The 14,422-nt window shown below is 34.0% G+C and overlaps 2 protein-coding genes across 2 annotated transcripts; one reads left to right on the top strand and one right to left on the bottom strand.

Moving 5' to 3' along the window:
• Positions 1–3,677: 3,677 nt before the first annotated feature.
• On the bottom strand, positions 3,678–5,677 carry LOC129226538 (DET1 homolog). The gene has a single exon (XM_054861151.1). The coding sequence runs from the start codon at positions 5,539–5,541 to the stop codon at positions 3,739–3,741; it is 1,803 nt and encodes a 600-aa protein (XP_054717126.1). The 5' UTR covers positions 5,542–5,677; the 3' UTR covers positions 3,678–3,738.
• Positions 5,678–5,982: 305 nt separating this feature from the next.
• Positions 5,983–12,391, top strand: LOC129226528 (elongator complex protein 6-like). The gene is made up of 2 exons (XM_054861140.1): positions 5,983–6,885; positions 12,224–12,391. The coding sequence occupies exons 1-2, from the start codon at positions 6,211–6,213 to the stop codon at positions 12,326–12,328; spliced, it is 780 nt and encodes a 259-aa protein (XP_054717115.1). The 5' UTR covers positions 5,983–6,210; the 3' UTR covers positions 12,329–12,391.
• The last annotated feature ends 2,031 nt before the right edge of the window (positions 12,392–14,422 follow it).

Here is a 14,422-nt window from a genome sequence, read left to right as displayed (position 1 = left end):
ATTACTTTCACACAACTTATGAAAGTCAAATGTTTTTCAATCATGGTATTTGCCGAATCGTCAGCAAAATTTTCCGAATAAAAATTTTTTTGAGAGACCACTGTGATTATTTCATCGGGCGCCTCTGGGAAACGCCATCATTTCTTCATAAGTTTGACAGTTTGAATCTGGGGAACACTTTTCAAGAATATTTTGCTTCTTTTAGAGGAGGGGGGGAGGGGCGGCAGATTTCAAATTTGCCTAGAGATGGCATGGAGCTAAATTCGGATCTGAGGAGTTTGTTCAAAAATTTCGGATGGCCCCTCCCAAAACAATCGCCTGGATCCGCCACTGGCCTCCTGTATATGCACAAAGCAGTGCTGCTGTGGCCAATTCTGTGACAGATTGAATCTGATTTAGTAAATTGATCAATCAAATTTCATTGCTGATTATTCAGAATGCAGTTCAATACTTAAATACAAATAAGAGATGAGCAGCAACAGCCTCTGGGTTCAGTGAAAATTAGTTGATTTATTAATTTCCAATGAATGTTAAGAATTCTCCTAAAACAATTTAACTCCAGTGGGTGTAATAGCTGCTTTTGGTAAAGTGTTCCAAATTAGGCCTACACAGCGTTTGAAATCATGGTGGTTCTACCAGCGAAAATTGCTTTGGACCACCAGGAAATAGAGTTCAGCAGTCCATGCGACCAGTGCTTGATCACAGTCAATTCAGAAATCATGTATGGTTTACGTTTTCAATAAGTTACCTCCCTGTTGCCAGGGCTAAGGCAAAAATACACCGCCAGCTCAGTCATTCCAGCCGAGGACTGCAGTTTCGTGCTTAATAGCACTCATCAGCTAGGAATAGGAAGTGACTGAGCTGGAGGTGGGAAAACCTCTTGAGGAAGCCAAGAGTGCCAAACAAACTGGTAGCTAATATTGAATTAGCATTTTATTTTTACATTTACAGCAATTTTATTTGATTAAATTTAGGTAAATTTTTTTCATATGAATTTTAAATTAAAGCCAATGAGCTACATAATGAAGATTGTGTCAAAAATAAATCAGATGTAAGGAAAATGGTTATAAATTTATGTAGAAATATGTTTCAAGTTAAAGTACATTGCATCATGGATAAAATTTTAAGGGGGGGGGGTTCAAATATTTTCCCCATGATTTAGCAGGATATTTTCCCCATGGAAACAGATTTCAGTACAGATTAGAGTAACTCAAGTTTGACATTTTAATAACTTATTAATTAATCTCTGGAGAAGAAATGTTTTTACATTTTTGCAAAGAAAAAAGTATTAAAAGCAAGGAAGTTCTAATTTCTAGGGAGGGGGGCTTGAGCCCCCACTTGCCTGTATGGGTGTCCATGCATTGCGTGTTAAGTGAACCAGTCATTCTATTGGCAGACCAGTAAATCTTGATGCATACTGGACCCAGCAACTTTTTCTAAGAATTTCAAGAGCTGCTACACAACACATACACACTATTAAAGTGTCATATAATTTCAAGTTGAGCTTTAAATTTGAAGAGTTTTAAAGCAATGAACCATGGGCTTGTATTGTCATCTGTGCAGGAGCACAAGGGGGGGGGGGAGAAAGGACACCTGTTGGCCCAGGACCCGAGATGTTTAAAATGATGGGTGAATATATTTGGAAGGGAGCTCATAAAAGTAATTGATGACAAGCCCCAAAATTTCGGTGCACACCCCTGCATCTGTGAAGAAATTGTGTTTACCAACATCTTCCATTTTAATGAATTTAAATAACTGGATCATGGTCCATCCATGCAATAAGATGTTGCAAATATCGGATCAGAACAAATGTAAAATTCATGTACAACTTGAAATTTTAATTTAAACAAAACTTAATAAGTTGTTCCATAAATATTTCTGATTAACTTTCCATACAGTCATGCAGTGCATCACTGACCATCTTGCACTGGTATACGTTGCCGTTACTACGGAACTTTTTGTGATGTGTTGCATCTGATTTAATAAACCAACCTAATATAGAGGCATTTTGGTGTGCTCAGGTAGTTTCTCGAAATTTGAAATGCCATGCCTTGTGAAGGAGTCATGACCCCCCGGATCGTACTAGTGTTGAAGGTAACTTTGATTCACTTTCTCTACTTTTAACTGCCCCGATTACAGTGCATCCCACATGAGTCTAAAATGATAGACATCACAGACACACTGAGTGGTAAAGTAAGACAAAACAACGTCAGAAGAAGCACAAATTTGTAAATTACAGCAGACACGTGTTTCGGCGTTACAGGGAACGCCTTTTTCAATGCCAAAAATAATGAGCTTATGGATGAAAAGACATCCGACAAAAGCCAAGAGCAGATTAGCATGCAGCTTAAAAGATAAAAACAGCGGATTAGCCAAACACCAATGACAAAGTTATAAACCGATCAGGAACCAATAGGAATGCAAGCAAAGGCCAAGAGCTTTCTCTTAGGTACGAACCCAGAAAGAAAGAATTCAATTGGACAAGGATTAAGCCGAAGCTTAAACAAAAAGAAAAGAAATTGTCAGTAACCGTGAACCGCAAGAAAGGAAAAGCAGAATGGAAAACCAAGAAATAAAATAAACAGAAACAAAAAATATTCAAAAAAAGGAAAAATAAAGATAAATAGAAGAAAATGGGGGGGGGGTGTCAATCAAGACAAAAAGGTAAAAATAAACAAAGGAAGATCGATAAAAAAAAAACTGAGTGGTGTATTCTTCAAGTTTTCAACACCCTGTATAGGAAAGCCTTAAAAAAGTACTTAAAGACTGTACATATGTCCCAGCTGATATAAGTTTTTAAAACACTACATTTAAATATTTTTGAAATCTTCATCCGCAAATGAAGTCAAGAAAGAAATAACCGTTCGGAAAAAAAAGCAACTTTTTTTTTTTTATAAATGAAAAATAGCAAGAAATATGATAAAGATGAAGTGTGACTCTTAGTGACGAAGGGAGAAGGAGGTCAAGAATTTTGAAGGAAAAAAAAGTGACATCATTTATGGACAGCTCAAAATTTTTTTTAGGAAATGTTTGAAAGACATTAATGTATTGGAAAGGGTTCAAAGGCGAGCTACAAGGCTAATAAATGGACTTTCTCACTTAGACTATGATTCCAGGCTTAGAAGGCTCAAAATGTACAATCTTGAGCAAAGAAGAGACCGAGGGGACATGATTCAGTTGTTTAAATTTATTAGAATGAAAGATGTTACGGGGCTGAAGTTTAGCACTGAAAACAGGACAAGGGGTCATTGTTTTAAGCTATTTAAATCTCAGGCTAACATGGATATTAGGAAAAATTATTATTTTAGCAGGGTAGTGGAACCTTGGAACAGTTTACCGGAAGAGGTGGTAATGAGCAAGGGAGTAGATAGTTTTAAGAGGGCCATTGATCTTCACTGGGGATTGTAAATTGACTAGGACCAGTCTAGCTGGGCCCAGAGCCTGTTGCTGGTCGTCACTTTTGTATTTGTATTTGTACACCTGAAGCCTACATTTCACAGAAATTTGACTTTGGGCCACCTGTTGAATACAAATTAAAAGAGAAAATTTAATTTTTAAAACATACTCTACAAGTATCCTAAAACACTTTAGTGTTGTAACTCATGCTTGATCACAACAAAAAAAACTTTTGTGAACAAAAAGAACAACAATAATTTGTAATAGCTATATTTCATGTATTAAAAAAAATATATTTATCTATGCGTTTATAATAAAGGCACATGTGGTCCAATTACATATTTAGTGTGAATCTAGAAAATGCCTTACATGAAAATTAACAACATATTCTGAATTTGTTCTTTGAACACTAATAGCAAAGGGATCGTGAGGGTGGAAAGTAAAAGCCACAAGTCTTCGAGCTGCAACCGGCGGGCTCTTCCCATGAATACCAGCGTAAATTTTAAATCGCAACAAACCAGAATCTCTGGCATAAAACCTGATTGGCTGATCACCACACGCTTTTGGTCTTTCCATAACAGAAACCCACTTATCATCATAACTGAAAAGCGACAAATCCAAATAAGGACTGATACTATAAGATTGGGAGCTTATAGGTAGTTGAGCCAGCAAGCGCTTGACTGCTTCGGTTTGTCCACCGAATTTTGCATTTATGATAGTCTGTATGAATCTGTGCTGAAGCATTCTAGAATACGTATTATTTGAAGGCGAGCACGATAATCGACCAGGAGCTTGTAGAGCAGCATTACGAAAGAGGTCGCAAAAATGTTCAAAGATCGATAATAGCTTTTCAGATGTATTCTCATATATTGCAAGTACTTTTGTGGTAACCATGTTGTAAACTACAAAAAAGGAAGGTTGGCTGTTAGGGTCATTTAAACGAAGGGTGATGACATCTTCACTAGCATATTTTATGAGAAGGTGATTTTTGTCTAACAGTTGTATTTTCCACATTTTTAACTGTGCAAAATGTTCAAAGTTCTGATAAAACTCACACAATGGCTGCGGCGTTCTCTTTTTACGACAGTATCGCTGCGCTCTCCTGAACAAAAAGGCAAGTATTCTATGTTTGAGTGCATTGAACGTTGCTTCACGGTATGGATGAAAGGTGGCTTTCCATGGAGCCCATTCTGGGTATTTGACATTGGATAAGTACAACTCGTCGTCATCGTGACAAAACCTTCCGATCGTCCGAACGTTAACGAAGAATCCATCTTCCGTAACCTGATACACGTGAATCGTCTGATGCTGAACCGACAGCACGCAAAGAAAATCATGATAAAGATACAACCCCTGGTTATGCGATAGAAATATTTTGTCCGTTTTGAAAGTACGTTTATCACATAATTTGCCCTTCTTCATATCGATCAAATGCAGGGTATAATTTTCAAGAAACGACCTGGCAGTAGGTGAAACCGATTCATTATTCCTATATATTTCAAAAAATGGAGGTGAAACTTCATCACTAATATAGACAGCTGAACCAACAATTATATAATTACCATCATCTGTAAATAAACTGCATTCTCTATTCAGTTGTTCGTCATTTATAGCTACATTAACAGTATGTTTTAGGTGGAAAAAATGCTCAAAAATTTTCGTACGAACAAGTAAGTAATCACTGTCACTGATAGTAGTTTGTTCTCCTTTGACACGATTTAATAAGGATTCCGCAGATGACGGTCCTTTATATTCGTAAATTTCAATCGATGTTTGATCGGATGAAAACGCAATAAAATATTTGCCGTCAGGGGAAAATTTCCTCAGAAAACAGGGTGGCTTTTCAATGTTTACAATGGTGTAATTAGGTACGACATTCTGATGAAAATAACGGACAGCGTAATAAGGTGAAACTGACGGTTTCACGAAACATGTTTCTCTTTTTATCAGTCTAGCAACGATATTCTGATTTGGTATTTTTCGTCGATAGATTCCCTGGCCTGAATGAGCATATTGATGATCCAAATAACTTGGATGATAGGAATCACCATAGTTCAGCTTTGATGAAGTAATTTCTTGTGATTTATACTTATTCACTACAATATGCAGGTCTCGGTTTACATTCTTATTGACAGCTTCAGCCATATCTAATCATTTAATACATTTTTTTACGCAAGTTATAATAAAGTTAATGAAAAACCATTGACAAACAGATACCGAAAAAGAAGTCAGTTTGACAGTATCATAAATAGGAACTTTAATTAAGTCATAACATGATGAATAACCCACTTTGATTACATTTTTTTCCCCTATCGCATGGTTACCGTTATTGTTTTTTATTGACTGTTGCACATTGGAATCTGAAGCATAATGAACTTGGAGCCAAAACGCTGATATTTACGCATCCTCATTTAATTATAAGTATAACTATGAATTAAATTAGTTTTTGTTTTTTAAGTATGCTATATGTATGCATACTTCAAAAATACAAGGTCCTGCAACAATACCTTACTATTTTTTAATTTTATTCTCACCTTTTTATCAAAAGACTTGGCAACAGGTTCCTCTTCCACATGTTTCTATGGTTTCAAACGTAAACATTACACCTTTGTCCGAGGAGGATAGCGATGAGTAATCTCAATCTTTTATTCGCAGTGTAAAATTCAATGGTTATAAACTAGGGATGTTACAAGAAAATCAGATTTAAAAAGGTTGTGTTTTTTTTTTAGTTTAACATCAAAAAATAATCCCGTTCAAAGTATATTTCGCCACTCGTTTCCGTGTAAATTGAATTTGAAACAGAGGTAATTTAACATGCAATGTGACGTGATAACTACACTAAGATTGCAAGAGTCATTCTTAAAAAAGAACTTTTTGTTTGTTACTAAAGACACTTTAAGTGATCTGAACTTTGTTCTCAGTGATGTTATATCATTTTACTCGAAAAAGAACTTTTCTATAATTCTAGTGAACGTCGCGCAATCAAACAGTCATTACAATCATTTACTTCTAAAATCTGGTATGAATATGCGTTCCTTGCGTGATAAAGGTAAAATTAAAGTTATTGATGTTTTTTCAGAAGCTGAAAAAATATTGTGTGATTCTGAAAATGAGAAATGTAGTTTCTTCCAAAATTTCAATCACGGGAATGGTGATACAAATTCTTTGAAATGTTTATATATTTCTATTAAGGAAGCATTTGAAGAGCTATGCCACAAAGAAGAATCAAATTGCATTGTAGTCATCGATGAAATCAGCATGTTGATGAATGTTGGATTGAATATGAGATCTCTTCAACCTTTTATTCAATGTTGCTATTCCTTGTGTGTTAAAAATGTGACTCCAAAGTGTACGTTTTTAATCGGCTCTATATGTGATGTTTTTGACGAAGAAAATTCACTCTTGGTTAGTTATTTACACCACCTAGCTGATGTCCGAATTCAAGTTGAGGGTTTGAAGACTGGGTACAGCCAACAAGTCGATGGCAAAGTGAGTATTCTTCTTACCTTTAGAAATGGTTTTAAAAGATCAGTTTTATCCTTTTCCTCTCTGTTTTTTAAAAGAAAACTCCTCCCCCCCCCCTTATTGATGACTATATATATTCTAAAAATAATAGTTAGAATAAGGAAAAAAGTGGTAACATTTGAGTTACTACTCAAAAACACTTTTTGCAAAATTTGTGTTTTATTTTTTTGATGAAAAGTGCTTCCAACTGTCTACACTATATTAAAGAAAATGATATAATTTTCTTTAGCTTTACTGGCAGGGATTCCTCAAGAGTATCAAAATAAGCCTTTTTTTTTTGTTGAAAATATGTTACTAATGCAGACTGCATACAAGAAATGCCGGGTGATGTATCTGTTTTCTTTTCCAAAACTATTTTAGCATTATTTTAATTTAAATATGAAAGTATGCAAATATGAAACTACTATTTAAATTTTATTTTGAGAAAAATAAAATATCAATCATTCAGACGACATTAACTTTCTTTTTTTAGAGCAATCCTTTTCGTCATTTTAATTTTTTTCTTTGCATTTAAAAAAGTTTGTTATCGGTTTTGCTCGCTTCATTATACAACAACTTTCACTTAGAATGTGCTATTCTGAATATTTCAGACTACACGTTTCCAAAACAATACGCAGTAAATAACTGGTTGACAAATCGATGTGATTGTGGTGGATACTCTGGCCATCAAAGGTCGTTTTAACTATGACAGCACGACACCAACAAAAACCTCTATATCTCGAATTCTTGCTATGCTATCATTTTCAGATTCAAAGCCCAATGATCTTTAAAGCAGCAAACAAAACATTTCCTTCAACTCAGAAACCGAGGAGTTGTCCTCAAGGGCTGGGGGGGGGGGGCAGTAGAAAAAAGGGAAAAATGTGTTCCACAAATAGATTTTCTAGGAAGATTAACAAAAGGACAGTCGTTTGCGCTTTCTTGGAAGGAGAGTAAAGGAGTGAAATTCACAGGTTTGACATGTAGGATGAGTCTTTCAAGTTCATGGTTAAAGCTCATTCAAGCTAAAAGCCATTTTGCTCTTATCTGGTTTAGTACTGTTCTTTGGTTGCTCTTTTTCTTAAAATTGTGATTCCTTAGAAAATCGAGATGATAGAAGTGAAAAAAAAGTATAAGATTTTTTCAAGTGATGAAAAAAGGAAAATCCTAGAATATTATCCATGTTAGATTTGCAGCAATTGCTAACCTCAAAAGGATAAATGAATCCAAAAAAAAAAAAAATCAGGCACCAAAAAGCAATAAAAGACTTTTTCTTGAAAAATATATGCTCTTTATATATAGTTTCTTTTACTGTCCAAATGATTCCTTAAACTCACAATAAAGCACTTAATAATGTAATAATAGGATAAATACCTAACAAAGCTAATACAGAGGAATTTTAATCAAGAGCCCATATTGTCTTTAGTATCAATTTCAAATTTTCATCATCATATTTCTATACAATTTCTTAAAGCCCCCGGTACCTTAAAACCTCTCTATCTAGTTTTTTTTCCTTCCTGTGAAAGTCGAAATATGCAGATTCGACTATATGTAATATTCCCACTTTGCCACTCATAAAATTAAACATATTTAACAATTTGCAAAATCTATGACGATAAAAGGCGACATATACGTTGATTTAACAAATCAATCTCATAGCTAAAGCAAAGTGTCAAATTTCACTCAATTATCAAAAGTCGCCGCAGAGAAATAGGGCTGCAATGTGTCAATGTCCTCCCCCCTCCCCTCCTGCCTCTCACAAGGTTTGCGTCTTTATACTTGAAGGTCACTCATGGAGCTGATTTTCAATAGAACTGGGGGGGGGGGGCGGGCAAAGTGAATTTCTCACCATTGTTACTCAGAAAAAGTTGTTTTGATTTTTTCTTTTTCTTCTCTTTTTTTCCCCCAAGGGAATGGTTTTTTTTTCCATCAAACGTTTCAGGGGAGATTGTCTCCCTTAGCTATGCCCCTGATCAATGCCTTCATGTTGATATTAAGGCATAAATATCATGGGCTCCCATATGCAAAATTTTAAGGGGGGGCTCAGATATTTCCCCCATAGTTTAGCAGGATATTTTCCCCATAGACACTAATTTAATTGCAGATTAGAGTTATTTAAGTTTGACATTTTTGATAAATTATTCATCAATGGCTGGAGAAGAAATGTTTTTACATTTTTGCAAAGAAAAAAGTACTAAAAGCAAGGAAGTTCTAATTTCTAAAGGGGGGGGGGGGGAGCTTGAGCCGCCCCCTTGCCCCCTATATGGGCGCCCTTGGTAAATATCAGGCAATGCACATATCTACGGTTTGACCACCTATGAGAAGGAAAGGCTGATATCCAGTTTGAATGTGAAAATGTACGCATCTTATTAGTTTTCAAGGATGCCAGTGGGGTAGCCTCAAAATTAAGCAGAGGCACAGCGAAACTCGCACATTTTTTTTACTCCCCCCTAGTGATGTGGATCGGGTAAATACCCAGCGGGTAGGTAAATATTTTTTGGGTATTTACCTGGGTATTTACCCAAGGCCTGGGTAAATACCCAAAAACTGGGTATTTTTCAAAAAAATGCAAAAAGTGAATGGGATTTTTTTTTTAAATCTTAATATGAAATAATTGGTAAAACTGATACATACATATGTATTACACAGTTCATAATATTTTTTATTGAAGGACTTGATAAAATTATAAAAGAAACATATCGTGAACCAAAGACTCTTTCTTTTTAATGTCATAATTGGAGAAGTATAAGCAATTCAATGATGAACTTCTTCAGGATTTCAAAATCACAATCTAGGTTAGTCATATCCAAAATGAAAAAAAGGAAGCATGAGGGATGTTTGGAAGAATAAACTGAAAAGTTATTAAGACTATGATGTTATTTATTTATTTTATTGCTGTTTAAGTGATGACGTGACAAATATAGAAACAGTTTTCACATTAATAAGTAAAAATAATAATTATAATAAATAAATAAAAATATTGTTTTCTGTTGCCTTGCTCATTTGCTCCCCGGTACTTCATGATGAAAATTTATTCAAACTATTTTTATTGACATTTCGTTATATTTTGATGTCATGCAAGGACATATTACTAGGTCATAAAAGACTAGGACCTTAAAAAATTGATATTTGCTTTTTTTTTGTAATCAGTTAAGCTATTTCCTTTTTGTAGAATGGCTTTTTATATCTGAAATTTGGCTATCAACATTGAATAAGCATATCCAACACATTTAATGTGAATATCATATTAGATTGCTAAGTTGTTTCACACAATAATTCTTTAAATATGTGATCAAAATACAGGTTTTGGGCAAAAATGTATTGTTTTGTATATGGTTGGTTATACATAGTGGAATGCATACTGAAAAGTATTTTAGTTGAATATAAATTTTTAAAATAAATACCCATTTTGGGTATTTACCCGGGTATATACCCTTTGTATTTACCCCTAAAAATAAATACCCGGGTATTTTACATCCCTACTCCCCCCCCCATTCAGATAGACTCATCATAACTGGACGTTTGCCAATTCCATAGTAACCGTAAGCAGGTAGTAGGGAAAGGGGGGTAGGACTGTGGTGGCCTGATTGGTAAAGCATCGGACTCGGGACCGAATGGTCCCGGGTTCAATCTCTGCCGGATCGAAGATCTACCGTCTTCATTAATGGTGACTGAGGGACGTTAAATATGCTCGTGGTCACAAAGTCCTCCAAGTGAAACAATACCTCTGGGTATTCTGGACCAGGGATTGCTTGGTTTCTGGTCTGGATCAAAAAATCAGAGCTGTCTTCAAGGTTCCATCCAACTGGTTAAATTACAAATAGTGGTAGGTACGGAGACCCGGGAGTGAAAAAGTAGGGGAGGGTGGGACACCTCGAGATGCCATAAATTTCAGCTTTACTTTTGTAAACTTCGAGAATTTAGTTCTTTTAAAGCATCACAGCTGACAGCAAGATCTACTATTCAGTGGACTTTAGAATTTCTCACATTAACAGATAAGCACTAATCTAATTTCCTCTGTTTTCAAAGGTTCAGAGTTACATTATTGGGTGGTTTCATCATTAGTAACATTTTCAAGTGGGAAATGAAATACGTAATTTAAATCAGAGCAGGTGGGTATTAAAAGAGGTCCCTTCATAATAATTTTTAAGTTAAAATATTTATTGTACTGTTAAACCTAACTTTTAAAAAGTTGATGTATAATTATCGACCTAGGTGGGACATGTTGGTATATACAGTGGTGGGCAGGTTGGGACACTGTCCCATCAGTGTACAATACAGAAAAGGCCTATTTCATTGTACCTAATAAATTTGATGAGGATTTAAATGAACTAAAATTGAAAAAAAAAAAAAAGGCTTCTGCTCTTGAAACAGCTGCAGAAAATGTTGTTAGTAATAAGATTTCTATTAGAGAGGCTGCTAAAACATGTGGAGTTGAGTAAAAGTACTCTTAAGACTGTATATAAATAAATTTAAAATGAATATGGAACCTTATAAAATTTGTTAGGCTGTAAGTTTTTAAATAAAGATTTTTTAATCAATTAGGATAAGTATTTTTTATTCATTTAAGTTTTGCCAGTGTCCCAAGACACCCCACCTAGTGGGGCAGGTTGGGACGTTGTAATGACTTTTTATTTTGTTAATAAAATTTGATGAAGTAATGTAGCAAAATAAAATTTAATTGAAGCCAAAATTTCTAAATTATATGTTTAGCTAATTTTTTTGAAAATTAAATTTTTAAAATTCATTATCTAAAAAGTGTCTCAAGATGGCCCTACAGCAAATATGTATCTGCGCACAGCGTACGCTTATGCGTCCATATTACCCAAGGTTAAAATTTAAGCAGCAGATTTTTCTGACATAATTTTAACAAATGTTAGACAATTGTCAGTTATTTGCATTTGAAAATGTAAATTGTTCCTTTAAAAACCAGACAATGTTATTGGTAAATTTAAAATTGAAAAAAAAAAATATTAAACAACCTTAGTTTTATCAAATTATATTTTTATTTGGGGCGGAGGACATTTTCTCTACCTTGCTTGCCCCCTCCTCCCCGCACACTTTTTGTTCATCATTTTCTCTGGCTAGATGATATTTAGACAAGTTTTACATTTGTTTGTTTAAAATAAAGGATTTATTCTTTTTTTTTTTTTTTTGCTCTCAAAATGTTACTTATTTTAATACAGTACTACTAAAATTATATGCACTCTTAACTCACAAAGTAGTCAAGAAAATATTGGATTTGCTTGAAATGTACTTCATAGATGATTAAATTTTTAAGTTTATGTCAAACTACCTCTTCAGATTGCTGTTTTTCATTTTTCAGATTACCTTGGAAGAGGAGGATAAAGCGAGTGGCACATCCAGTCATAAGGAATATTTATTTAAAGTGGCTGATAAAGGTGCTCAACTGATGACATTAGGTTTGTAAGGCCTAAAGAAGTGTTTCACACATCATTTTCAGCTGTAATTATGCAAAGAATAAAAGGTGCTTTGGAAGTATGATCAAATTTCTTCTTAGTCATAATAAATGTAATTATAACTTTTGAATTTCATCTGAGAAATTCCATATTTAAATGAAAACTAGAACAATCTATATAATTAGTTTTGAAAAATTTTGAAAAACGTTTATCATAGTTATGCTCATCGGTTGTAAGGCAAATATTAGAGACGGTTTTCAGAGTTGTAGCCAGCTTGAACCTAGACTAGGAGCAGTAATAATAAATGACTCCAGCATATGACTTTTTTCGACTTATTTCTCCAACATTAATATTCATAACTTACTTAAGTAAGAATTACACTTTGGATAGGAATAAATATTTGAACATTATTGACATGTACTTTTCATTGACTGCAGGACTTTTTAAAGAAAATTCTTTTTAGTTTTAATCTTGTTGTGCAAATCTTCACTAGCTAATCCAATATTAATTTTACATGTCATCAAGTCTTTAACCATAGATTCAATATTGGATTCACCCGGAGAGCCTCGTGCATCGCACATGGTCACTATTGGCGAGACACTATACAATAGGATATGATGAAAATATTATTTATTAGCAGGCATTCACTCTTCTATAGTTTTTAACCCCCGACACACAATGGAAGGGGGATATAAGTTTGACGTATCTGTCTGTGGCACTCTAGAGCCTAAACGGATGGACCGATTTTGAAAAAAAAAAATTTTTTGTTCAAAAGGAGAGTTGATTGAGAGTGTTCTTAGCTAGGTTGCATCTTTGGATGACATTAATTAACGAAGATATTAATTAAAAACCTCTAACACGTTTTTCGCGATTTTTGCACTGAAAACATAGTAAAAATATTTTAAATTTCATACCAAAATAAAGAGAATTTTTTCCTGCGTCTGATAGAATGTGTTTGAAACTTTCATGTCATATAGAACTCGAATTATAACGTTTTTTCAAAGCAGATTTCAATAACGGATAAGCCTTTATTCACGCGATTGATAACGAATTCATTGTTTGCCGACAAGGAAATCAAAAGCAATGATTTAAAATTTTTATTTGTTGCCAGTTTCTATTTAATAGCAAATAAAATATTTGACATTGGTTTTTAATAATATAAGGCTTTTAGAAGGAGTTTCAATTTTCCCTCTTGATTCTAAAGTTGCGACTCAGTCGGGGTTTTCAAAATTTTTAATTTTACCATTGCTTGTTACTTTTCATAGAGTACACTAAAATAAATGATCCTTCACAGTTAAATATTTTTTTGACTTTTTTTGGTCATTTATAATAAAATGTATTTTTTTATCGGAACGTAGTAAGTGAACCGGCCAGGACACCTTGATTTTGTCTGAAAACTGGGACTTGCATCTAGCAAGCTTAGTTATAGGTACCATGATTACAGTAAATGTATGTGCATCAAGGTACAAAAATTGAATTAATAATCAATTTAATAAAGTTGCAAGACATGAAAAATAAATGTGGTGATGCAATTTAACCTCAAAATTTTTGTGGTCGTATGAAATTTATCCAACAGGGATCTGTGTATAATTGCCGAAGTTCAGCTGAAGCTATGTGATGTTCAGTCTTTCTCCATTTGGGACATAAATGTCAGCAGTGAACTTAAATTTACTATAATAATATATAATCTATTTTTTTTAAAGGTAAATAAATAATTCCTATGTTTTCCACTTGTTTTTGGTTTCAGTTATCCATGTGTGTGTGTGTGTGTGTGTGGTTTTTTTTTTTTTTTTTAAAGGTATATTTTATTGCTACATTTGAGTTTAGTAACAACGGACTTCAAGGGACAGCAAGCAAATTTTTTTCATTGTAGCAAGAGTTTTGTTGTAATGGAATTCAAGCAAGGTAATGGCGATTTAAATAGGACTAAACAATTATTTCGCTGAAAGAGATATTTTGTGGTATGTCTCTCCTTTAAAATAGTAAAAATAGAGAAAGTTGGTGTATAATAATCGGACATTTTTGTGTGTGGTACCGTGTAATATCCGATCCATATTGTACGAGGAACGCTTGTATATAATTTCTTGATTGCAACACTCAAAAAT

This window comes from Uloborus diversus, chromosome 1 (assembly GCF_026930045.1).
Source record: "Uloborus diversus isolate 005 chromosome 1, Udiv.v.3.1, whole genome shotgun sequence".
In the NCBI taxonomy this organism is placed as follows: domain Eukaryota; kingdom Metazoa; phylum Arthropoda; class Arachnida; order Araneae; family Uloboridae; genus Uloborus; species Uloborus diversus.
Note: the sequence above shows the minus strand (reverse complement) of the source record. Positions and strands in the feature narration are given on the sequence as shown.

Bases quoted from the DNA above. Each gene is read 5' to 3' on its own strand.
- LOC129226528 (XM_054861140.1), top strand. From the start codon at position 6,211: ATGCAATGTGACGTGATAACTACACTAAGATTGCAAGAGTCATTCTTA. The intron at 6,886-12,223 runs GTGAGTATTCTT...TTCATTTTTCAG, and splicing joins GCCAACAAGTCGATGGCAAA to ATTACCTTGGAAGAGGAGGA.
- LOC129226538 (XM_054861151.1), bottom strand. From the start codon at position 5,541: ATGGCTGAAGCTGTCAATAAGAATGTAAACCGAGACCTGCATATTGTA.